At 43.4% G+C, this 26,139-nt stretch overlaps 1 protein-coding gene across 2 annotated transcripts in view; it reads left to right on the top strand.

Moving 5' to 3' along the window:
• Positions 1–26,139, top strand: part of MSRA (methionine sulfoxide reductase A) — a 230,865-nt gene that overhangs the window by 141,083 nt on the left and 63,643 nt on the right. Inside the window, exon 5 of one of the 2 annotated variants that reach the window (XM_005528795.3) lies at positions 8,730–8,836. The exons of the other annotated variant lie outside the window; for it this stretch is intronic. Coding sequence (XP_005528852.1) covers positions 8,730–8,836 — 107 coding nt within the window. The remainder of the gene's footprint in view (positions 1–8,729; positions 8,837–26,139) is intronic. 2 annotated transcript variants of the gene reach the window in all.

Below are 26,139 nucleotides of genomic sequence, written 5' to 3'. Positions count from 1 at the left end.
GTGGAAGAACAGCTGTACACATAAAAAACGCTGCAGCCACCCTAAACCAACATTTGGTATTCTGCTACAGGCCTGGAACTTCATTTGGAGATTAAAGGGAAAAAAAAAATAATCTCTCTCAGTAAAATATAACCATTTTTATGTTTTGCCTTTACATTTTTGTAGCACGCTTCCCTTTATAATTTGAGTGAGATTTGTGAGTCTCAGATTAAAGCGCCTTTGTCGTGTATTTCAAACGTTATTAAGAGCCTTGATGGTCTCAGCATTATTACAAGGTGTAACAAAAAACGGTAGAAATACAAAATCTATTGTCACCAGGCATATTAAATATATTCAAAATAGAATTACCAGCCCCTCAGGGAGCCATTCTTGGTCCAATACTCCTCAATATTTTCATTAATGACTTGGAGGATACAGTGAAGAGGATGCTAATTAAATCAGTGGTAAAGACATTGCTGGGAGGCCCTTGAAGGAAGCGAATAAAGCACAGCTCTGTGTTGATAAATTAACGTAAGCCATGGAAACCTATGTGCCAGGACACAATAATGATAAATGTCTGGTGGTTCCTGCAGGGCTGGACACTCAAGAGTAGAGCTGGGTTGTTTGATAGGAGCCTTTCTGTTGCCTTCTTCTAATTTCTGCTCTTTCCAATGAAATCCCAGTGGTGGGACAGTTGATTGATGCTGATTCATCCAACCAGCAACGAATTTAGTCCCCTGCCCAAACTCACCTCCAAAATATCTGTGGTTTGTGGTTGTTTTTTTTTTTTCCAAAATAATAATTTCTTTGTCAGAGTTGCACTTTGAGAACGCAGCACCATCTCCTTCCTGAACCGAAATCTTGTGTTTTGTTGTTCCCACTCTTTGTGTTTCTCCAGGAGTAAACAGGCATTAAAAATAAATAGGTGTTATTAGGCTGCTTTGCATCCCGAGGAATTTCCGCTGCCGTGTCCTAATTTGTACGTTGGACTCTTTTTATCCATATAAATTAGAAAAGACTTTTCCTGACCTATATTTGCAGTTTAGGAGATGATATTTTCCCTGCATCTTTCTTAATGAAGGGGATTATTAACCAGAGCGGTGGTTGCTGAGGTGGGTTCACTTTTTGAAGTGAGTGGTGCTGAATCAATTCTGGCTCAAGGGTAAAAGTCCTTCTGGGCTCTGAACTCCTCTTTCAACTGCTTTTAGGTTCTTTATTTTACATCTGTCAAGGATGTGTGGACCATTTCCCCAGAACTACTGAAAATTAAAACTCTGACACTGTGTGAAACATGAATCCACCTGAGGGAGGTGAGGTTTATACTGGATATAAGGAAGAATGAGGTTATATTTTATATATATATAATATAACATCATGTGGGTCCCTTCCAACTCAGAATATTCTGTGATTCTGGGATGATCTTTAAAGGTCCTTTCCAACCCAGACAATTCCATGATGCCATGGTTCTATCCATGAAACCGACGGGAATGTGGTGAGAATAACAACATCTAAATTTTAACGTGTTTGTAGAATTAGGAGAGCGCAACCTTAGAAAGTCTTTTTCTGCAGAATTTTTTGATGGATCGTTCCTAATCCTTAGTCAAGGAAAACAATAGATGAAGTCAAAACAAAGAGGTACCAAACATTGTTTTCTTCTTCAAATAATAGTGAATTTACTGTACTTGGGTCTGGAAATCTGAGGCACTGAAGCGTGGCATCATTAATCATAGTTTATGGTGATTATTAGTAGGCTTTTAATCTTTGTTTTCGTGTATAATTAGGTACAAGAGGTCAAAGCTGATTCTCTTCTGAACAACAATATTTTCAGTGAATGACTGTTTTTCTCTTCCTGCAATTTCCTTGTGCATATTTATAAGAGCACACTTGTCTGTGTTTTGAGTGAGCAGTGTCCCATGAGCTTATCTGCTGATAAAAGCAAATGACAACACTATTATTTTTATTATCACTAATTATTTTTATTACTATTGCAACAGCACCTGGTGGATCAGAGTGGGTTTGGATCCGTAGTGCTGGCAAATGCCTAAATTGAGGCGAGGCACTAATGAACAGCAGATAAACAAAGAGAAAGGAGAAGGCACATGAAGAAAACAACAGCAAATCTGTGTGGCTCCATAGCTGAGCCCGTGCGGTAACTGATCTGAATCCCTGAATTTCTTAATCATATTTTTCCCCATCATCAGTTGTTCAGCTTTTGGTAACATCACAGCAAAGTTAATTCCTGAAGAAAATCATCAATGAGGGCCCGATTCCGAGGCCCAAACAGAAATGCCTTTGCCATGACAGATGTTTTTGGGAATTATTCCTGTTTTCCAGCAGTTAGAAAATGTGGAGCTCATTTCTGTCCTCTGTCATGCCCTCTAGTCTTTTCCACACATCCCAGCATTTTATTTGGGATTGAAGGCTATCAAGATCTCCAGGCAGGCTTGTTTCTCCAGCACAGCCAGGAGGGATAAAGGCTGAGCTAAATCCACCTAAATTTAGATGTTTCCATGGGTGTAGAGGGGCTGAGCTCCCATGGGTGTTGTCAAGCCAGTTGATTCAAATGAAGCATCGATCTTTGGTCAGTTTTGGTTGCCTAAACCAAAGCTCAGTTCCAGCTTCACCAGTAAATGTTGATAAAAATTTCATTCCCTTCCCGTGTTCATAGAATCATGGAATTGTCTGAGTTGGAAGGGACCTTAAAAATGATCTCATTCCATCCCCTGCCATGGGCAGGGACACCTCCCACTATCCCAGGTTGCTCCAAGCCCCATCCAACCTGGCCTTGGACACTTCCAGGGATCCAGGGACAGCCACAGCTGCTCTGGGCACCCTGTGCCAGGGCCTCAGCACCCTCACAGGGAACGATTTCTTCCCAATATCCCATCTATCCCTGCCCTCTGGCAGTGGGAAGCCATTCCCTGTGTCCTGTCCCTCCATCCCTTGTCCCCAGTCCCTCTCCAGCTCTCCTGGAGCCCCTTTAGGCCCTGGAAGGGGCTCTGAGCTCTCCCTGGATCCTTCTCTTCTCCAGGTGAGCACCCCCAGCTCTCCCAGCCTGGCTCCAGAGGGGCTCCAGCCTTTAGAGCATCTTTGTGGCTTCCTCTGGAGTTTCTCCAGCAGGTTGAGGTTCATCCAGCTCTCAGACAGATCTTGAAGAGAAAGTACCTCTGAAAAAGCCTAATGCCTATTTATGGCAGAAAATGTCTAAAATCCTGCCTAAACCAAATCATTTAACTTTTGATTAAAGTGAAGTCAAGTTTGATTAAAGTCCCCTACAATAAAGTTAGTGCCATTAAGGATGATTTATGTACATAATTCACTGTTCTATTCATCTGTTCTGTGCACTACTGGTAAATATGAATTTTCAATTAATAAGTAGAAATGGATTAACACTTTTGCCTGGCAGTGATACTTGAGTTAATACTTGAGCTTTGTTACACTTATCCAAAACAAACCTTTGAGAGTTTTTTTTCCTGGGCTCAGGTTGATGGTGCACTTCCTTCAAAGGTCAAAGAACATTCAAAAATGAATTTATAGATTGTTATATCTGAGGGAATTAAAAAATAATGAATATACAGGGAACTTTTCTTCTAAACCAAGTCTTCCTTGTGAATTTCTAGTTTAAAAAAATATGTCTAAAATATTTGTAGTGATAAAGGAGCAGTATTGCTTCTGGTATGTGAATCACAGAATGGTTTGGGTTGGAAAAGACCTCAAAGATTTTTTAGTGCCAAAAGAAGACCAAACCAGAGTTTCTTCCTTGACACTTAGAACTATGAGTACTGAAAACTTTCTAAACCTTGTTGACAGTGTAAAACTTTCCTTTATTATGTACAAGCTCATTAATTCTTTTAAACCTCCTGAACAAACTCTTTTCTATTTAATTTATACTTCCTGCACAGCAGCACCTTGAAAATCATCCAGAACTCTCAATGCACAGCACTGTAACGAAATTCTTTCCTATTAACATTTTTCTCCTTTAATCATGTGTCATAAAGAGTTTTACTTTCCCCTGGCAACTTTTAAGCTGTATGGATGTAATCATTAGAGTGAGTGATGACATCAAGCCAGGGTGACATGGTGCAATTGATTTTTACTAAATAATGATATGATGAGCTGGAAGAAGGAGTTTTATTAGTCTTAACTCAGCAAGGATTGATTGGGGAGAAGAAAATGACCAATCCGTACCTTAGGTTGCTGCAGGTATAAGAAAATAAGTGACAGCTGCAGAAAAGTCTATAAATCATGGGAAAAATTATGATAAAAATAAGAGCTATGAACTGCCCTTTAAAATTTCACTGGATGGCAGAGAAGAGTCGAAAAGACCTCAGCCATTTATCTCCATTATGCCTGGGATCCTCTGAGAATAGCCAAGTTGACGGATGATGCCATTACATTTTTTTTATTATTTTTAAATGGAGGGAAGATAAGGAATGGTGTATAAGTGTTACTTTCAAGTCATTAGAGGGTTGAGTCTTTGAAAGAATTCCTTGATTTGGCCAATAAAATAAAGTGTCTTTTGCTTTAGCTTTCTGTAGGTAATGTATTAAACATTGGCTTTTTGGAAACAAGTCTGCTTGTTTGCAGTTTCTGAAGAAAAAAAGTAGTACTGGGAAATCTGTTTTTTTTTTTATTGATCAGAGAATCACAGAATGGTTTGAGCTGGAAGGGAGCTTAAAGATCGCCTCATTCCACCCCCTGCCCTTGGGCAGAGACACCTTCCTCTATCCCAGGTTGCTCCAAGTCTCGTCCATCCTGGCCTTGGACACTTCCAGGGATGGGGATTCCATATTTCAGTCCATATTCCAGTAATTCAAACCAAAGGAGAGACAGCATTTATTGCTTTGATGCCAAAGAATATGAGGAAGATCGAAACTAAGTCATTCCTAGCCAGGCGCATCAGAAGATACCAAAGTGTTGGTAAGAAAGGGATCTTTAGGGCCATTTCTTTGCCTGTTATCTACACCTTGGCAAAGAGCAGCTTTCCCAGTGGCAGTGTGTTTATACTTCATGGCAGTCTCAGGCTGGGAATGGTTCCTTTGACAGGATCTGGGAGCCCATCACAGCTCCCTGTTCTCTCCAGCCACCATCCTCTCACCACGAATTTCCATTTCATATGAAGCAGAGCTCAGCTCCTGAGGGGCTTTCTGTGGTTAATTGGTGCTCTGGGCTCTGCTGGCACAGTGAGGACATTCTGTGTTCTCCTGAGTGTTCAGGGCTAAGCTCTGCTGAGGTGCTTTGCTCAGCCAGAGGGAAATTCCTGAATATGATCCATGCCCGACATCTGAACACATTTTAAGCTCCAGATGCCCTCATCTACCCTGATTCTCTGGAGACAAGAGCTTTAAACAACAGCCCAGTGCTCACACAGAGCCTGGGCTGTTGGATTTTGGACTTTTTTACACTTTGGCACCACACAACCGTATCCAAACCCCACATATTTTTGTCTTTTGCCAGAGAGGTGAAAATTCTCTGCTTTTCTCTCTGTTCTAAAATCAGCCTCTTTATCAAAGCAACTCTTTGACAAAAGGTTTTCTGGCTGTTCCCAGCAGATCAGCCAATTTTCTTTGTTTCAGGCCTCCCCAGTGAGTGCCAGGCTGTTACCTTGGAGGTCTGGTTGTTCCTGTTCCTGCTGGATGTGTTCCTGATCACCTGGTCAAGGACACAAGATTTGTCTTTTCCCATCTCTGTCTTGCCCCACTGATATTACTGAAGTAGATTTGGATAAGAGCAATTCCTTCATGGGAAGGGCTTTCCAGGGCAGTGGTGGATTCCCCAACCCTTTTCTTTTTTTTTTTTTTTTTTAATTATTTTAAATGCAGCTCTTCTTTGATTTGTTCTGGCTCTGAATTCATTAGGAAGCCTGAATTAGCATCCTGCCACATTGTCTGGGGCTTCTTCACTCCTCCGTCCCCTCAGCTACAAACACCAGGATTCTGAGTCAGGATTCTGAACTTCAGCGAAAGGGGAGTTGACTAAAATACAGAGCCCACTTCTTCATTTTTAAACATTCTTTGTAGAATGGAAACAGAATAAGGATTTTAGCAACAATTTTTAGTTCCTACATGGAAAGTGTTGTCCAGCCCTGGCACGGCTGCCCAGGGCAGTGCTGGAGTCCCCATCCCTGGGGGGATTTGAAAGCCACGTGGATGTGGCACTTGGGGACATGGGTCAGTGGTGGCCTTGGCAGAGCTGGGGGATGGTTGGATTTGATGATCTCAGAGGCCTTTTCCACCCTCAGTGATTCTCTGATTCCTCAGGGTTAATAGATTTTCCTACCAGCTTCAAAAAGTAAAGTCTTTATCATCACAGCCCTGAATAAAAGGAAAGTTCAGGTCCTACTGACAGATTTCCCTATTATCCTTGAGGAAAAAATTGATCTCCTGGAGCTATGCTAAAAAACTACCCATAAACTGTCTGGTTTTGCACAGAGAATGGCTTTGAGACATCTCACAGAAGAGTTAGAGACACAGCCAGCCTTTCACAAAAAAATCCAGTTGCTCTGAAGATGTTCAGCTGACGTTCTGTAGGAATTGTTCCTTCTCCGAGTTAAGAGTTTAATCACAGATGCACTGTGGATTTTCAAAGAGCCAAGCAGAAGTTGTTTTGTTTTGAAATTGCTTCTGTCTGAAAAAAGGAACAGGCTGCCCAGAGAAGCTGTGGCTGCCCCTGGATCCCCCCTGGAAATGTCCAAGGCCAGGTTGGACAGGGCTTGGAGCAACCTGGGATAGTGGGAGGTGTCCCTGCCCAGGGCAGGGGTGGGACTGGGTGATCTTTAGGGTCCCTTGCAACCCGAACTGTTTCATGATTCTATGATTCTATGAAAATGTATTTCCTTAAAGTGAAGCCCTCAGGAATGGAATGTGGCTTTAGGTTATTGCTCAAGAGATAAATGCTCTTTGTTGCTTGGTTGTTGTCTTATTTCCCACCTGGATTTTGGATACTTTGCCTTTCAATTGCCCTTCCAAGTTAAACAACTTTGTCAAGACTGAAGAGCCTCATTTCTCTGGTGCTTTTCTTTTTGTTTTGCTTTTCTCTAGAAATATATTTTTAATTTAGAGTAATTTCTCCTCTTAACCTTCTTTTCAATAAATTAATTAATCTGACTGGCTCCCTGATTCTGTGTCACGTTGGCACATGCAGATACTAAATAATCTGATTTTTTCACTCAGAGCACTGGGCACGTGAGCTCACACCAAACTTAAACTCCTAAATTCATGCTGGAAACCAACACCCTCTGTAGTGCCCCTCCATTTAGAGAGCTTTTCGTAATCTCCTCCCTATGTGGTTGTTAAACAGTTTGTTAAGCAATAAATAGATTTGTAGAATGTTAATGCTTAAGCTCAAACATCAATCAGCATTAACAAATCCTGGCCAAACTAAAGCTTTCCTGGTCTGTCCTCATTTTGTCCCAAACTGGCTTTTCCAGAGCTCCCTCTCACCCTGGAAGAACTTCCAAAGGACTGAACAAAATCTCCCTTGGTGGCACTTGACACTCTTAAGTATTGATGAAGAAGCTTGCTGTTGTTTTTTATTGTAATAATGCATTTTAACAGCCAAAAAAATTACCCACATCATCAGAAAACTCCGTCAGATGTTCTGGAATCAGATTCTTTCATGTAGCTGTTGGTCATTGAGTGCAGTTATCCTAATACATATTTTAAAATATTTTTGTGTCTTGCTGTTCATAAATATTTCAGGCAGTTTTTGTTTGTTTATATTATTTCCCTTTAAATTATTTTTTTTTGTTGCCTTGGGGGGGTCCAAGAGGGATAAATTCATGATTTAATGAGGAGTAGTGAGTTGAGGGCATCTTTTCCCTCCAGTAATACCGGAGAAAAATACTTTCTCCACTCCCTTTTCCAGGGGGGTATCAGGACATCATTTCCTTTTTCCATTTCATCTCCACACTCCTGAGAGTTGATGGGAACCATCAGAGGGGCTTTTGCAGCCTGGTGGCAATCATGACACCAGTCCTGATGATTTCCAATTTGTCTTGAATTGCAGCTTTTTGGGAGGACTCTGCTTAAGAAACTCCACAACTTCATACATCAAGTCTTTTGAAGGGGTTACATATACCAGCAGAAATATCACAAAATCCTGGTGCCAAAATTGCCCATCCAGCCTGGCCTTGAACACCTCCAGGGGTGGGGAGTCCACAAGCTCTCTGGGCAGCCTGTCCCAAAAATAACTATTTTTCTCCAAAAGTATTTTGTACCTTTCTCCCATTAAGCTGTACTCCCACAGCACCAAAAAAATAATTATAAGCACTTGATAAAATCAACTTTTTTTTTGGTAACCATTTACATGGTTCAAAATCAGTTTTGTTTTTTTCTTAAGAGTGCCTTGATTTCAGTTACTGCAGATTAATTATTTAAGGTTTGGCATCTCTGTTTTACTGTTTTGTGATGGAACAAAACCGTAAAATGCCCATTTTTGTTTAAAAGGAATTTTAAAAGGATATTTAAAGGGAAATATCAGCATTGAATACCTTCAGGACTCTTTAACCAAAGACTTGGACTTCCTAGCACTACCTGTTGATTGTGCATGGAAGAAACTGTGCTAATCCAGCTGTAACATCCTGAATTTAGCGGGAGGTGTCGCATGGCAGTTGTCCCATGGAATGTGATGAGCTTAAAGGTCCCTCCCACCCCAACCCATCCTGGAATTCTGTGAAATGCGGGTGTTTTGGGGTCCTCCCAGCACCCAGGGAGGGAGGGAAGCTGATCCCCTGTGTTCTGTCCCCCCAGGGATGAGGCAGGGGAACGATGTCGGCACTCAGTATCGCTCGGCCATCTACACCTTCTCCCAGGAGCAGATGGAAGCTGCCCTGAGATCCAAGGAAGAATACCAGAAGGTAACACTGGGCAGGGGGTGGAATTGCTTCACCTGCGGGCACAGGGTCGAAGAAGTCACCAATTAACACAAAATCACTCCTTGTGCTGTGCACTCTCCTCAGTCCAATGCCCAACTTGCATCAGAGTTGCTTTAAATTCCAACTTTTAGGATCGCTTTTTGTGCGAGTCATTTTATAACCATGCAGAAAGAAAAATAGCTCCTTATGCAGAGATATTTTGAGTCTCTTCTACAGGTTTATTTAGTGTGGGCTCACCAGAATACAAATCTGTGGTCTTTAAGCTATTCAAGCTTCTCTGGACCCCAAACCCTGAAAGGAGTACCCAAAATCCCAGATCCAGGAGTTCCTGAACATTGCTGATCAATAATTGAGCTGGATAACTCAGGATCACCCACCTGATGCTTGTGAGATGCTTCTATCAAGCCTTTCCATAAATATCCTGGATGAGATGTGACAGCCTGTGACTTAATGAGAGTATTTTTTGTGACACAAGGATTTGTGTGAGAGAACATTGACCCTTCCTTTCAAAGGATTTTTCCCTGTTTTCTGGGGAAGATGGATTCTGTGCCTTCCCTGCTACATTACTATTTAAGTAAAGGCAGAGGGATTAGTATCCTGCAGTGTTGTTGCACTATGGTGCAGCCCAGTGTTCTTGTCGATGCAAAATACAGATTCTGCAGCAGAAAAATATTAAATTATTAAAATGTACATGAAAAAAAACCCACTCACCTGGGACGTCAGTGCAGTCAACTTAAGTAGTCCTAAAAGAAAACCAGTGTTCATTATATTTAAAGTCTCCTCACTGGTGTTACGTTAAAGAACCAGGAGTTTTGGTGTTTATTTGATGTTAAAAGTAAAAAAAAAAATCTTTATACATCAGCCAGAAGATCCCAAAAGGCAGCAGGTTTTTTTTACCAGTGTGGGTATGACTGGGTGAGCTCCTAGGGTTGGTTCCTTCTTGCAATTGGAATTATTTTGGGTGCAAAGAGGTGCTCAGAACAGCAGGTAAGTGATTTCCAGATCTGATAACTGTGTGTGTAGATGAAGTGCTCAATGACTTAAGTTTTTTTTCTGGTGGGGCTAAATCAGTCTTGCAGGTTTTTATCTGGTGGATTTGGAAAATACTTATCATACAAAACTTCTTTTTACTCATTATTTACCTTAGATCCACTGCTTTTCCAAATTCCTTTTATTACTTTCATTTAGCATCTGCTGACCAACATCACCCTGCAAATCTTACAGCTTTAATTTGCTTTCTCAACTCTATTATCCTCTGCTGTTATTTGTCATTAAATAAATACTGACATGAGAGCAAAATTGCCATGTGTGAGATTGCAATATGATATTACAGAAATTTCCATCATCAAATAGATTTCCTTAATGGCACCATTTAAAATTTACCTACTTTGAAAAGTGTGTGTAATTAGTACATTTATATAATTAGGCACAACTGTAAGTGAGCACATGTAGAGTTTGTTTTTGCACTGAAGTGGGGAAGGAAGGGACGGTGTTGCCAGCTAAGGAAACCCAGGAGATATGCACTGAAATTCCTTAGGGATGTGTGTTTCCCATGTATTATTAACAACAATATCTCCAATATTATCTACTGGGGTATTGCAGGAGCAGTGGAATGGTTGTGTGGGAAACACACTGAGCAAACAATTTGTTCAGGAATCCCTTTTCATATTAAATGCTGTGCATTCCATTATTTTAATGTAAATGTAATACAGCCACTTTCCTTATTATTGCAGCAATTTAAAATAAATATCAAGCTTTTCTGGCAGTGACACATGCCAGATAATCATGGATAAAAATGTGGGAATGGCACAATTTTTCCTTGATAAGCAGTGGTGCCTGCAGCCAGGGAGGAAGGACTAACAAACATGACAATAACTGCAGTGTGCACTCCAGCGTTTTTTTGGCCCTCTAAAGGAAGAAAAATAAAATCAAAATGTCATTTATCTTTTTGTTCACTGAATAATTGTGCATGTGCTCTTAGATGTGCTTTGAGCTGAGGGCCTGAAAGAGCCCTAAAAATGGCTTTCAACCAGAAAATGATGGGTTTGCTAGATGAGGTTTGGGTTTTTTCCCAAGTGCCTCGTGGTGTCCAGGGCAGGGAACGGAGCTGGGGAAGTGGCTGGAGCACCAGGAGAGGCTGAGGGAGCTGGGAAAGGGGCTCAGCCTGGAGAAAAGGAGGCTCAGGGGGCCCTTCTGGCTCTGCACAACTCCCTGACAGGAGGGGACAGCCGGGGGGGAACAGGGACAGGAGGAGAGGGAACGGCCTCAAGCTGTGCCAAGTTGTGGTGTAGATTGAATATTAGGGAAAAATTCTTCACAGAAAGGATGGTCAAGCATTGGAATGGGTTTCCCAGGTGGAAATCCCAGGCGGATTCACCATTCCTGGAGGGATTTAAAAGCCCTGTGGATGTGGCAGCTGGGGACATGGATCAGTGGTGGCCTTGGCAGTGCTGGGGGATGCTTGGATTCGACGATCTCATAGTGCTTTTCCAACCTCAGTGATGCTGGGATTCAATTTTAAACGACAATAATCAGATTTATTACCAGGCTGTGGGTGAGACCCTCGGTGTGCCTCGAGCCCAGGTATCCTGCGAGGTCACATCTATTTTAAGTTGTGGAACTTGCTGCTGGTTCCTGCAGCTGCTTTGAGAGCTGAGGAGTGGCAGAAGAGCGCTGAACTCACAGCGAGCCAGGGAGCTGGAGCTGCTGAGGGAGCTGAGTGCAGGAGTCAGAGTCAGCTACTGGTGACAGAGACTGTAATGCAATAGTGCTGCTGCTAAACGGTGACACAGTGGAAGAGTAATCAGAAAAAACACCAAATGAGGGCCAGGCCTTGGTGAAATCACTGTGAATGAGCAGTTTTGCCTGAAGCTGATGTTTTTAAATACAAGTGAACCTGAGGTTACTCAATTTTCAAGACAGTTGCTTGGCTGGGTTTGGTTTTCAAATGAATTATCAAGGCAATTGTAATCCAGAGAGTGAAATCAGGGTGGGAAGAAGTTTGTATTCTTTTTTTTTTTTCAGAATCAGACCTTGTAGTTGTTTTGTCAAGCACTAGCAGTGGGTTTTAAGGCTCCAAGAATACAATGAGTGCCTTCCCTTCCTGGAATCACAGAATGGTTTGGATTAGAAGGGACCTTAAAGATCATCCAGTGCCACCCCCTGCCATGGGCATGGACACCTTCCACTGTCCCTGTGGCTCCAAGCCCCATCCAGCCTGGCCTTGCACACTTCCAGGGATCCAGGGGCAGCCACAGCTTCTCTGGGCACCCTGTGCCAGGGCCTCACCACCCTCACAGCCAACAATTCCTTCCCAATATCCCATCCATCCCTGCCCTCTGGCAGTGGGAAGCCATTCCCTGTGTCCTGTCCCTCCATCCCTTGTCCCCAGTCCCTCTCCAGCTCTCCTGGAGCCCCTTTAGGCTCTGGAAGGGACTCTGAGCTCTCCCTGGATCCTTCTCTTCTCCAGGTGAATACCTCAAACACCCAGCCTGGCTCCAGAGCAGAGGTTTTGGCTGGATGCATTCCTTGGAATAAGGCACACAATGAATTAGCACTGGCCAGCAGCCGATGGAACAATCCCTGCAGCACAGAACTTTAGCAGACACTTCCATCAGCTTCCTGTGACATGATGTGGGAACAGCAAAACCCTCAGGTGCAAAAAAAAGACATTTACATTTGGTATTAGGGAAAAGAGATTGAAAATCTGGACTTTCCAAAAGCGTTCCCAAAGCAATGAGCTTTGGAGTAGCAACCTGCAAGGAGGTGAAGTTGTCAGGATTGTATTTGTCAAAGCTGGAGGATGGGCTGTTTACAGACCTCTGGGATCTGCAGTTCTGAGTTGTTAATTCCATGAAGGAATGCCTGGTGGTGGAATTCACAACCTTCATCTGTGTCTTTATCTGACGTGCTGTGTGAATTCAGAACGAGCTTTTCCTGGGAGATGGTTTTTCATGTGATTTTTTTGGCTGGGAGAAGTTAAATAGCTCTTTTAAAATGAGATTGTTTTTATTAAAGCAATACAATAGTCAATAAAAAAAAATAACACCTGCTTACTCCTCTTCAAATTACATCTAATTCAGAGCTTTATGTGTCAAATTATCTCTGCTTCACTCTGCTGTGAATGGCAACGACTTGATTCCTGATTGATGGTGGTGGCTCTTGTGGAGACAAGCAAAGCTGATCTGATAAGCTGAGCCATTCTTTGGTTTGTAATCACTTTTCTGTGCCACAGAGATACTCTTTGTATGTTCATCCCTCTTGGAGAAAGCTGCATTTGGCTACGGGTGAGGAGGTTTTGTGTGAGCAGTTGTGAACTCTTTTCATGTTACTGTAACTGCAGAAAATTTGACTTTGCCACTCCAATAAAATTCAGGCACCTCACAGCGGGAGAATCTCTCAAAACTAATCCTAATCTATTTCTTGATGACAGTGGCAGCAAGATAAAAGCATTAATGGCATGAACTTAGGGTGAACTTGTGGATGTGTCTACCTGGACTTCAGCAGAGCCTTTGACAGCATCTCCCACGGCTAATTCCTGGAAAATCCAGCAGCCCAGGTCTGGGCAGGTTCCCTCTGGGCTGGGTTAAGAGCTGGTGATGGCTGGGCACAGGGCGTGCTGGGGAATGATGGCACTGATGACTTGGTGACAACAGCCCCCTGCAGCTCCAGGCTGGGACAGAGGGGCTGGGAAAGGTCCTGGGGGTGCTGGTGACACGAGCCAGATGTGCCCAGGTGGGCAAGAAGGCAATAATGGCACTGGGCTGTGCCAGCTCTGGGGTGGCAGCAGGAGCAGGGCAGTGCCTGTCCCCTGTGCTGGCACTGCTGGGACACCTCCAGTGCTGGGGACAGCTCTGGGACCCTCAAAATGAAACATTGAGGAGCTGGAGCGTGTCCAGGGCAGGGAACGGAGCTGGGGAAGGGGCTGGAGCACCAGGAGAGGCTGAGGGAGCTGGGAAAGGGGCTCAGCCTGGAGAAAAGGAGGCTCAGGGGGCCCTTCTGGCTCTGCACAACTCCCTGACAGGAGGGGACAGCCGGGGGGGTCGGGCTCTGCTCCCAGGGAACAGGGACAGGAGGAGAGGGAACAGCCTCAAGCTGTGCCAGGAGAGGGTTAATTTGGGCATCAGGAAGAATTTCTCCACAAGAAAGGTGATTAGATGTTGGCAGGAGCTTCCCAGGGTGGTGGTGGATTCTTTAAAGTCCATTTCATTCCACTCCCTGCCATGGGCAGGGACACCTCCCACTATCCCAGGTTTCTCCAAGCCCTGTCCAACCTGGCCTTGGACACTTGTGGAGATGGACATTCCCTGAGGCAGAGAAGTGCCACAGTCCCATGCTGAGTGCATCCTGCTACTCTTCCTGTTCCAGGAATGCAGCGCATGGTGCTTATTTTAATTAATGCTGAGGAAGACAAGATTTTTATTTTTTGTTATAACTTTCAATTCTGCATTTATTGTCTTCACTTGATAAAGGCCAGGCATTTCACTTGACCCTCTGACTGTTGCAAATGCAGCTGATCCTGAATTTGGATTTAGGACCAGGAACAGCAGGATGAAACCAGACTTTGTATTTTGCAATAATTTTTTCATCTGGGAGGTCACAGGGGTCACCGAAAGAGCCGTTTGCTTTATTGCACTGGGAATGTGAAGTTTATATTGGACATTTAAACTAATGCTAGAAATTGCCCTGTAATAAACTAATGTAAATATCAAATGGATTTGACTCCAAGAGTGGGTTGTAAATAAAACATTTCCTGCTTTGTGTGGCTTGCCCTGTTCAGCCTGCCATTAATGTAAAAACACGCTGGATTTGTGTAGACATCCCATTTTCATGTCCTCAGCCAGATGAATTCTCAATCTCCAGGGCAGATCCCCATATTGCTTCAGAAAATGAAGATTTAAAGGGCTGAGCTGTTGTTTGAGGGGTCCTGCCCTGTGTGACCTGGCCTCCAGCTGGGCACAGCTCTCCTGTGGCCCCTGGGTCATCCCAGCGCAAAGGAAAAATAGTGGGATGTGCCCTGATGGCAGCACAGAGGTTAAATCCCTTCCCATCAGCCTGGAAACGTTCTCTCACATAGTTTCAGTGGTATCTGGGATCTTTCTGAAGAGCTTCAAGTCCTGGCTTTTGAATTTCTTGATCTTGATTGTGCATCTGTTACAGCATTCTGGAAGTGTCACAAGCGCATTAAATGTCAGGTGTGAAAACGTGATAATGACCTTAATGATGGTGGTTTAAGTGGACACAGGAGTTACAGGGAGCAGGATGGAATTCCTTCTCTTCAGGAAGCTCTCAAGGAGTTCAGTTTAACTGGGACATTAGTTATGGGGAGGACAGGATAAAATAGAAAGAGGTCAAGGTAAAAGGAACATGATGGTCATTGGCTGGTGACGTTCTTGTTCTCTTTGGGTTAAACACAGCCCTTAAAAATGACCTAAGGAAAAGTTTCCAAGAAATAAACCTGAGGAATCATCTCCAGATGTGTTCAGTCTCATCACGTGTGACAATGTTGTGTCTTAACTCTGCCCTTTGGATCCATCCATGTCCAGGTGAAGGATGAGATTTGAAGTGGGAATCTCTGCATGGACTGAGAGAGGGAGAGAGATTGGCCTGGTTTGAGGTTTCCATACAAATTTAAAAAATTCAGAGAAAAAGCCTTATTTAAAGTGACATGGGCATTTCTAATGAGCGTGGGAGCACTACTTCTGCTCTCCAAACAGTTTGTTTGTCTCTGGTGCTGAGCTGTGGGATCCAAGAACACTCCTCAAACCTTGTTTTCTCAGGGACAGAAGTGTGCCTGAGCCAGGATCCAAATGAATACTCATGGAACACTTTCCCACTGTTTACCCAGCTCTGAAATACAAAGCAAAAAATGTACCTGAGCTTGATGGCACTTCAGGAAGTTCTGAGTTCCACAAAGCTCTCATGTGGAAATGACAGATTCTCAACATTTATAACGTATCCTGCTCAGGCCTCTGAATATGGACAGAGGAGGGTCCACTTAAACACTCATGTCCCCATGATTTGATAACCAGAGGGTTGATAACCAATTGTGTTGACAATTCATCCCTGCTGAAGTTGTTTTCCAGCTGATGTTGCCATTTGCTTAAATAACTCTCAAGATTCCCTCACAGGACCCAGTGCAGAACATCCATAAGCTGCAAATCCAGAGCAACACCATTCGAATCCATGTAATTACTTTGGATTTCCAGTAATGCAATTGAGATAAAAATGTGGCCCAGGAGTTTGGTTCCTCTCGGTGTTTTTGTTGCCCAAAGAGCTGCTGTAGGATTCTGTGTATTATTTTCTGCATGAAGCGTGCCACTACATCAAAGAGAGCTCTCAGCTTTGGGGAAAACAAGTCAATACTTCCTGGAAGGAAAAATTAGAGGATGCTTTAGCCAGCAACATTGCCATGTCTGGTTTGATCTCTTGATCTTTTGACATCAAGTAGTTTTCTCCTTTATTGACTTCCACAGATATCTTGTAGACTGGTCTTTCCTTTTGTTTTGTCATGGAATCACAGAATCCCAGAATGGTTTGGGTTAGAAGGGACCTTAAAGCTCATCCCATCCCACCCCCTGCCATGGGCAGGGACACCTTCCACTATCCCAGGTTGCTCCAAGCCCTGTCCAGCCTGGCCTTGGACACTTCCAGGGATCCAGGGACAGCCACAGCTGCTCTGGGCACCCTGTGCCAGGACCCACCACCCTCACAGGGAACAATCTTCTGTCATTTGATGCTGTCCCTCATCCTTTTCTTCCTAGTTCCACATTTTCTCCAGTCCTCAGATATTCCACTTTTTTTTCCTCAGGCCTGTGTTTCTGCAAAACATTCCTTTTTTTTTTTTAATTTTTTTTTTTTTAATCCTTGCAGACAAAGCCAAAATTATATTTTTTCTGACTGACATTTAATAGGTGTCATTTACTCACTGGGTCTGAAAGTGAATCCAACTACCCAGCATAAAGTGGGCAAAATACATTCCCTCTTCCTGCTGCCTAGAGCATCCCGAGATACCTTCTAGAGCCATGGAGTTATGTGCAGGGAGAGTCATCAAAGGCTGAGAAATCACTTTCAGTGAATCCCTGCCTCAAGCCCCAGTATTAAATCCAGTATTTAATCCTGACCTTTCCCCGAGCAAGCAGCCTCCTATGGATTTTTGGGGTTAATGTATTTCCGTTGTGGCTGCTCCTTTCTCCTGTGCTGTGGGTATTTTTAGTTGGCTCGGTTAAACCAGGCCTTTTTCAGGTTTTAAAGGAGTTGTATTTAAGGTGTCCACAGAAGGAAAAACTCTTTTACACATCGAGACCCTTTGAGAGGTGGTGGGGAAAAGGAGGAGGAAAAGCTGTATCCAGACAATGGGTGAAGGTGGAATTTTGGATTTTTTTCCAAAGAAAAAGGGGAAGCCATGGAGACAATTTGAGATTTAACTCCATTCCAATGATCTCAGTGGTCCAGGGCAGTAACTCTGACCTTCACATGATCTCCCAGTTGTACCAGCAATAATTTTAAAATTATTTCTAGACCTTGATCAGCGCAATTCACAACAATCCTGGTGAAAGTCCATCTTAATCCAATTATCATTCCCTATATCAATACCATTTCTTCACTTCTTGTTTTAATTAAATTAATTTTCTGATACTTAATCAAACACAAAATGTTCGCTGCATTGGATCTGCAAATTTTCCTGTGTCAGCTGAACTTGTAATAGCATCAAAGACAGATGTTTGGTTTATATCTGACCTGTTTTCTACAAAAACATTGATTGGCACTAATTATATTCCCTATCATTTGAATGTCATTCCTTTTTGGGGGGGGAGTGGTTTTGTTTGGTTTGGTTTTGATGTTTGTTTTTTTTGTTTGTTTGTTTGTTTTACCCACATATAAATTGACCCAGTGTTGTTTGTGTTGTCTTATTTTCCCTTTTGAAGTGCTCAGGGAACTGGTGCTCGTTCACCCTCCCAAAATTTTCAATATTAATCATCTACCGATTATGTTAAACCCTTAACCCTTTTTATTTTCCTTAAAAAGCTAAAAAATTAGACAAATTTGGCTTTATTGGCTAGTGCTCCATGCTTAAGGACACCCGAAATTAAAGGTTTTTGCATTCCTTAAAGATATTTTCTAGATATTTCTATATCTAGTATATAGATATAGGTAATATATATTACCTATATCTATATACTGGATTATTATAGATATTATACTATATTATTATAGATATAATATATCTATATAGGTAATTTAGATTTTTTTTTTTACTATAGAAAACACAATAATTAAATTTTTAGATTTATTTATTAAATATTGAATAAATACAGTTGTATTTATCACAAATGGCTGAGTGGCTGCCCTAGAAATTTAGAAAAAACAGTTTTCTCCTGCAATTACAAGTTTAGTCCAAACCATGAAGTTTTGTGGAGATTAAAACACCCAAAAAAGAATTCTGGAAAAAAAAAAAAGAGGAGTTGAAAAATTGCAGTGGGGGATTGTAGCATCCCTCCTCCTTCTCCACACACACATACACAAACGTGCACTTTTAACATCATCATCATCTTATTTTCTGTAACATTTTTTATTTTTATCCCAATCAGCTAATTATATCCTGGGTGGTGATTTTTCTTCCAGCTCTTCTTGCTGTTATATGTGTGTGTGGCTGCTCTTTTATGTGCCAGCCACCCTGGGAAATATATTTCCCCATTATCCCGTGATACGTTATCATAGGAAAAACCTTCAGTGTGAAATTAGGGGGTTTTCCAGGGCTGGAGAAATCCTGATTTCTTTCATTGCCCTCTAGTGGGCTCGAACTCTTCTGCAAGGGCAGGGAATGAGGAGCTTTCCCCTTCTCTTTGTGCCACACAAACCATCAGGTTTTCTGTAATTTCGGTTATTTGTCCATGTTTGTGTGATTCCTCGAGCATCATTTCATGGATCAGACACAGCAGAATTGTCCTGCTGGGGTTTATGAATTGTGACAAAAAGGGGATTCTGTGCTTTGCGTATTTTGCTGTGGAAAGCGGGAGATGGGCATTGCCCGAATGAACATTCCCCAGGTGAGTTTTGGGAAGGACACTCCCAGATGTCGGGCTGTCATTGAAATATTTACAGTCTGGAGGAGTAAATATCAGGTTTTTGTCATTTCCTGCTGTTGTAGCTGTGTCGAGTTGTGAATTCATCCCACAGTCCAGCTGAAGGACTGTGGACATTGGCAAATGTTCCATCCCATTTATTTGTGAGTTAAAAATGTGTGGTTCTGTGACCTGGGGACACTTGTGGGTGACACTGTGAGGCACTGGGTGACACTGGGTAAATCTGGGTTGGACAAATTGTTTTCTGTAGAACTGAGGAATGGGGTGATCAGGAAACATGGAAGAATTGAGTACAAAAAGACTCTGATTTGTTACCTAGCAAACAAGCCGAGCAAGGAAAGAGTTGTTTGGGTGTTTTGTTGGTTTTTTTGTTTGTTTGTTTATTTTTTTAAATTTAATTTTATTTATTTATTAATTTTTTTTTTTAATGGTTTTGGGTTGGAAGGGACCTTAAGGATCATGGGCAGGGACAACTCCCTCTATCCCAGGTAGATCCAAGCCCCATCCAACCTGGCCTTGGACACTTCCAGGGATCCAGGGGCAGCCACAGCTTCTCTGGGCATCCTGTGCCAGGGCCTCACCACCCTCCCAGGGAACAATTCCTTCCCAATATCCCATCCATCCCTGCCCTCTGGCAGTGGGAAGCCATTCCCTGTGTCCTGTCCCTCCAGGCCCTTGAGGCAAAGAGATTAATTTTGAACAGTAGGATCAAAGGAAATCAAACACAACTCCAGACTGGCTGTTACTATCTTTTATTTTGAATTAGCAAACAATTTACAAATGTATAGTGTATCATAATGTATTATTGCTTGCTGGCTTTATGAAGTGAGTGACTTTTCGATGTAAAATCCCCATTTAATATATGTTGGCTTCATACAAAGTTGCATTTCTGCACTGTTCTGGAAAGAGAGGAAGGGAAAAAGCTCTAAAGTATATTTTGGAAGTGACAGCATAATTCTGTCTCAGATACTTGGGGTGGGTCAGGCATTAATTTAAATCATGAGAAAATCACAGTGTTCTCTAGAGAGCAGAGCACGAGGGAGTCAAGCACCTGTGCAAGAGGCAAAAGCAGGGTTGTTTAGAATCATGGAATCTTGGGATTGTTTAGGTTGGAAAAGCCCTCAGAGATCACCAAATCCAAACATCCCGGCACTGCCAAGGCCATCACTGTCCCCATGTCCCCAAGTGCCACATCCACATGGCTTTGAAATCCCTCCAGGAATGGGGACCCCACCACTGCCCTGGGCAGCTGTGCCAGGGCTTGACAGTCTTTTTGGGAAAGAAATTATTCCTAATATCCAATCTAAACCCCCCTGGTGCAGCTTAAGGCCATTTCTTGTTTTCCTGTGTGATGGATTCACCATCCACAAACCATCCACTGATGTGATGGGTGTCACATTTGCTGCCTTCCAGTGGATTGGAACCTCCCTGGTTTTCCAGGATGTTGAGAAATGATGGAATGTGACTCAGGCAGTGCTTCTGGCATTTCCCTCAGCATCTTTGGGTGGATCCCATCCCACCCCATGGGCTGGTCTTAGTGGTGTTGCAGGTTTGTGACAGCCTTGGATTACGGGGTTCATTCTGCTCCCTGTTTCTCTCTGGAGAACAACTGGTCTGACTGTTAAAGACTGAGGCAAAGAAGGCATTAAGTACCCCCACCTGCTCCTCATCCTTTGCCGTTCCATTCCCCCTGCACCCAGCAAAGGATGGAGATTTGTACGTCTGTGTTTGCAGATGTGCATTGAGAGCAGCAGGGAAAAAAAATCCTGCAGCTTTGCACTTTCCTTCAGGAATGACTCACTCCCTCTGGTGGGAACATTTCATTCTGAACGTGTGATGCTGCTTTCCCTCCTCCTCCTCCTCCTCCTCCTCCTCCTCCTCCTCCTCCTGCATCCACCCCCCTCCCCACATCCCCATTCCTGCTGCTCCGTGTGCTGCAGAGCAGCACTTTGGTTTCTATGGCAGCTGCTGTAGCCACTGGACCCATGGACTGGGAGGGAGAGGAGGAAAAAAATGCTCCAAGTGGCTGAATTCTGGATGTCCATCCTCCCTTGGTCAGAGGGATGTTTTTGGAGAGGGTGTCCCAAGGGTAGGTCGCTCCCATGGGTGGCAGCTGCCAGGACATTCCAGGCTCATTTCCTTCCTTCTCCTGGGAAAAGTGCCTGCAGGCCAGCAGTGAGGTGGAGGGTGTGAAGAGCAGCAGATTTTGGATTTGGTTGAACTTCACGTTTCCTTTTGTCTTGTTTAGGTCTCCACTTTTCAGTGAACTCTCCTCAGCTTCTGCCTTAAGGTGGTGAAAATGCAGATACCAGACCTAAGATATTGTAATTAAGTGTCTATTTATAACTGAGTTTGTCATTAGAATTACCATGTCATTTTTTAAACAAGGGAGGATAATGCCAGTTCACAATCTACACCTGTAGCTGTGTTTTTGGTTTGTTTTTTTTTTTTTTTAATTATTTTAAATGCAGCTCTTCTTTGATTTGTTCTGGCTCTGAATTCATTAGGAAGCCTGAATTAGCATCCTGCCACAATGTCTGGGGCTTCTTCACTCCTCCGTCCCCTCAGCTACAAACACCAGGATTCTGAGTCAGGATTCTGAACTTCAGCGAAAGGGGAGTTGACTAAAATACAGAGCCCACTTCTTCATTTTTAAACATTCTTTGTAGAATGGAAACAGAATAAGGATTTTAGCAACAATTTTTAGTTCCTACATGGAAAGTGTTGTCCAGCCCTGGCACAGCTGCCCAGGGCAGTGCTGGAGTCCCCATCCCTGGGGGGATTTGAAAGCCACGTGGATGTGGCACTTGGGGACATGGGTCAGAGGTGGCCTTGGCAGAGCTGGGAATGGTTGGACTCAGTGATCTCCAAGGGCTTTTCCAACCTTAATGATTCTGTGATTCCATGACATCATTATGCCACACCATTGCAAAGATAAATCTGTTTTATAGCAGTTTTTTTCCATGGGAAGCAAAGCCAGTGGGAGCTGGGATCCACAAATTAATATGAACTTGGTAAATCGTGAAATCATGGAATGGTTTGAGCTGGAAGGGACCCTAAAGATCATCTTGTTCCAACACCTGGGAGAGGACAGGTTGTCAGGGATGAAGGTTGTGCCTCCTGTGCCCGTGTGTGTGGGCACACGGATGATCCTGAGCTCTGACATATCTCCAGAGACACAGGTCCTGCCTGGGTGAGGGGAATTTAGAGCTGGATCTACTTTAGAGAACACTGAAGAGCTCTCTTTGTGGCAGATGAACAAGTCCTTTTCAGGTCCATGCTTCTTTTATTTTTTTTTCACTGAAAAATGGTTTTTATTCCACTTCCTGTAATCCTTGGAATTTCAAGATGCTAAGGCCAAACGTTTCATCTTATGTGAAGAATATTTTACATCTTCAGCATTCCTGCTGTACTTTGTACGATTCTGTTATCCAGCTGTGTTTGCACCTTGCATCTTTTTTTTCATTCCCTTTTGTCAGTTATTCCCATTTAATCCCATATAATCTTTCCTGAAGTCTTTATCAGCAAGCCAGACCTCAGATCCCCTCAGTTGTCAATGACTTGATAAATCCTCTAAAATCAGTTGGAGTCTGGTGTCTGTGGAGCTCTGGTGTGGTTCTACAACAGCCCAAATTGGACTTTTTTTTATGGAAAACTATGGCAAACTGGATTTTTTATGGTGGACTACAGCACAAGAAGAGCCTTTACCACGATCTCTAATATTTATGGTTGTCTCCCAACTTTAAGGTGCTGCTTGTTTCCCTGTTTTACCCTCAGTCTTGCTCATGGTCCCATGTGTTTTATGGACCCTCTTCCAGCTGCATGGAAATCCCAGCCATCCTTAAGCACATTCCATTTCTATTTGCCATTAGCAATCTTTATAAACACCTTTTTTTTCCTTTTTCCCTCCTCTTTTTGCTGTTTCACAGCCTCTAAACTGGCTCAGCTCTGACTTGAATCCCTCGAGGTGTCACATCAGGTAAATCACACACAGAATCACGGAATCATTTAAGTCTGAAAAAAAACCTCCAACATCATCAATTCCAATCTGTAAATCCTACCCTTGCCTTCTAAACTTAGCCAAAAAACAAAATAACAAATGAAATAAAATGAAGTTAGATCTCCTTAGAAGATGAGAAAATTATCTGGGTCCTCCCCCTCACAGAATCATTGAGGGTGGAAAAGACCTTCAAGGCCATCGAGTCCAAGCTGTGACTGATCCCCAGTTTGTCACCCAGCCCAGAGCACTGAGTGCCGCGTGAAGCCTTCCTTGGACACCTCCAGGATGCCTCCTTGGGCAGCCCCTTCCAATGGTTAACAATCCTTTCCATAATTAAATATTCCTCCTGATATCCGACCTCATGGAGGGCACTGTAGATCCCACCGTTTCCATTATCCCTTAATGGTGCTTAATTGCCATAACCTCAGATGAAAACTGGGTATTTTTTTGAATTTAAAAACATTAAAATTAATTAATAAATAAATAAAAAAATTTAAAAGGACCATTGTTTGGTCCTTTTGCACCTGTTTTTTTTCTTTCTTGAGATTAGTTTATGTGTCTATGCATGAATCAATGTTAGAAGATAATATTAAAAAAGGGATTAGCACATAGCAATGATCTATTAAATAGTGTAATTCATCATTGTGCAGAGGCCATCATTAATTTAATTTGTTTAATTAAAATACCCCATTAAAATGGATTTAGTTACTGGCACCAAACCACTGCCGGCTTCCTTTTTGTTACTAGGACTTTTTATTATACAAAGTCTCACCAAATTCAACATTTTGCTAATTGAGTCAGTGGTTCAATTTGAAATTAGTGTTGCTGGGAAGGAGAAACAAATCAAATAGAGAACCTCGTTAGCATTTTGGACTTAAGACAGGGGGTTTCCTTACTTCCCTTTTAGTGGCTGTGAGCAGGAGGTCAGGTTGTTCTGTGAACATTAAAAAATGTCATCCCTCGACCTGCTGTTTGCCTGACAGTGCCTCGTGTTTATCCTGACAGGAAGAAGCAAACAAAACAAAATGGAAAGGTAATGAGGTAGAGCACAGAGGGGATGGGAAATCTTCCCCTCAGAAAGCTCTGCAATGTTTATTAATGCTGCTGGGTCAATGGAAAAATGCAGCCTGCCAAAAAATAAAAAAAAATGCCACGGAGTGTTTTTCCATTTCAGCTTGTCCTTTTGGAATTTGCCCATGCTAGAAAAGACAAAAATTAAATAATTCCGTCTCTGAGCATAAAAGCACAAAGTATGTCGTGGTCAGCAGGTTTCGTTTCTACTGTGGTTTTGTAGCCATGTATGGAGTGGAAAAAGTCCTAAAAGTGTCACCCTTTTAGTGAAGTCTTAATTGTCAGTAATCATCTTAGAATCATGGAATGGTTTAGATTGGAAGGGACATTAAAGCTTATCCCATTCCAAACCCCTGCCATGGACAGGGACAACTCCCACGATCCCAGGTTGATCCAAGCCCCATCCAACCTGGCCTTGGACACTGCCAGGGATCCAGGGACAGCCACAGCTTCTCTGAGCACCCTGTGCCAGGGCCTCACCACCCTCACAGGGAACAATTCCTTCCCAATATCCCATCCATCCCTGCCCTCTGGCAGTGGGAAGCCATTCCCTGTGTCCTGTCCCTCCATCCCTTGTCCCCAGTCCCTCTCCAGCTCTCCTGGAGCCCCTTTAGGCCCTGGAAGGGGCTCTGAGCTCTCCCTGGATCCTTCTCTTCTCCAGGTGAGCACCCCCAGCTCTCCCAGCCTGGCTGCAGAGCAGAGGGGCTCCAGCCCTTGGAACATCTCCATGGCCTCCTCTGGAGTTTCTCCAGAAGCTCCATCATGGCCCTCACCTTCCTGATGGCTTTTTTTCCTTTCTCCATGGCTGTTCACGTTCTTCTTTCTGTCGCCACCTTCCCTCTTTGGGTTGGGTTACAGTGGGGCCTTGAAGCAGAGCTCCCAAACCTTTTTAGTCTCCAAAAGCCCAGTATGTGCCTGTGCTCTGACCTGGCTGATCCACACTGGATACTCCAGTTTCCAAAACTTGAACACAAATGTCTGATGGCTTGGGAATTCTGTAGGGGATGATACAAGAAAAGTTTGGTTGCCTGATGTAGCACCTGGTGCAGTGCATGACTCTTTAGGGTGTCTGTGCCATTCGTGTGGGGCTGTGTATGGTGAAAGGATCTGGAGATGTCCTGTGAGTTTCTGGGCCAGTGGATGGACATCAAAGCAAATCTGAATTTGGGCAACTTAATCCAGCCTCCAATTTACCAGCAGATGCCTCTGCTGAAGAGTCATCCAGAACTGGGTCATGGAGTGAGCTACAGTTATTGGACCCCAGTTTGGGCTGTTTTATTCTCTGTTATGGGTCCAGGTGGAGGCCAGGCTGGCGGTCGTGTGCCAGCCCAGGTGCTGCTCTGCCCTGGGCACCCTCCTCAGCTGTTGGAGTGGTCACTGACATGGCTTTAGCCTTGTCTCACTTTGGAGCTCCAAACCAGGAGAGGTCTGAGGGTGACAGGGGGATAGTTCCCAAGAGGCGGTTCCAGCAGGACCGGACCCTTGGGAGCAGCAGGGTCTGGCTGCTTGGACCTCACATGAGGCCAGCTGCTCTTCTGGGCCAGAGTGACCGATGGATGACTCAGCACACTCCATTTTCCAGGATGAATGAGGTCATTCCACAGAGTTACTTCTGGAAATGAGAAGGACTTATCCCGGTTCCTTGAATTGCGATGAAATCAAGGAATACTCCTACATAACCCACCTCACGCAGATGGATGTTGTCATGCATGCTGAGAATGATGGAATGTTACCCAAAAACCCATAAATCTATCTGGATTCTCAATTCTCCAAGCAGACAAGGACTGTTGGAGGGGCTTCAAGCAACCTGGCTCAGTGGAAGGTGCCCCTTGGCAGGAGAGTTGGACCAGATGAGCTTTTGGGGTCCATTCCAACCCATTCCAACTCAGTTCTGTGGTTCTATGACCTGGGGACACTTGTGGGTGACACTGGGAGGCACTGTTTTTTTGGGGGTTTTTTTGTTTGGTTTTTTTTGTTGTTGTTTTGTTTTGTTTTTGTTGGTTTTTTTGGTTTTGTTTTTGGTTTTTTTTTTAGAAATAGAAAACATATCAGGAAGAGGGGAAAAAGCTGTTTAGGATGGAGAATGATGGTAGCACAAATCCAGGTGGCTATAAATTGCCCATCTTTAT

The sequence above is a fragment of the Pseudopodoces humilis genome, chromosome 3, assembly GCF_049639895.1.
Source record: "Pseudopodoces humilis isolate 2021_Gansu_Grassland_sample_001 chromosome 3, ASM4963989v1, whole genome shotgun sequence".
Lineage (NCBI taxonomy): Eukaryota > Metazoa > Chordata > Aves > Passeriformes > Paridae > Pseudopodoces > Pseudopodoces humilis.
Note: the sequence above shows the minus strand (reverse complement) of the source record. Positions and strands in the feature narration are given on the sequence as shown.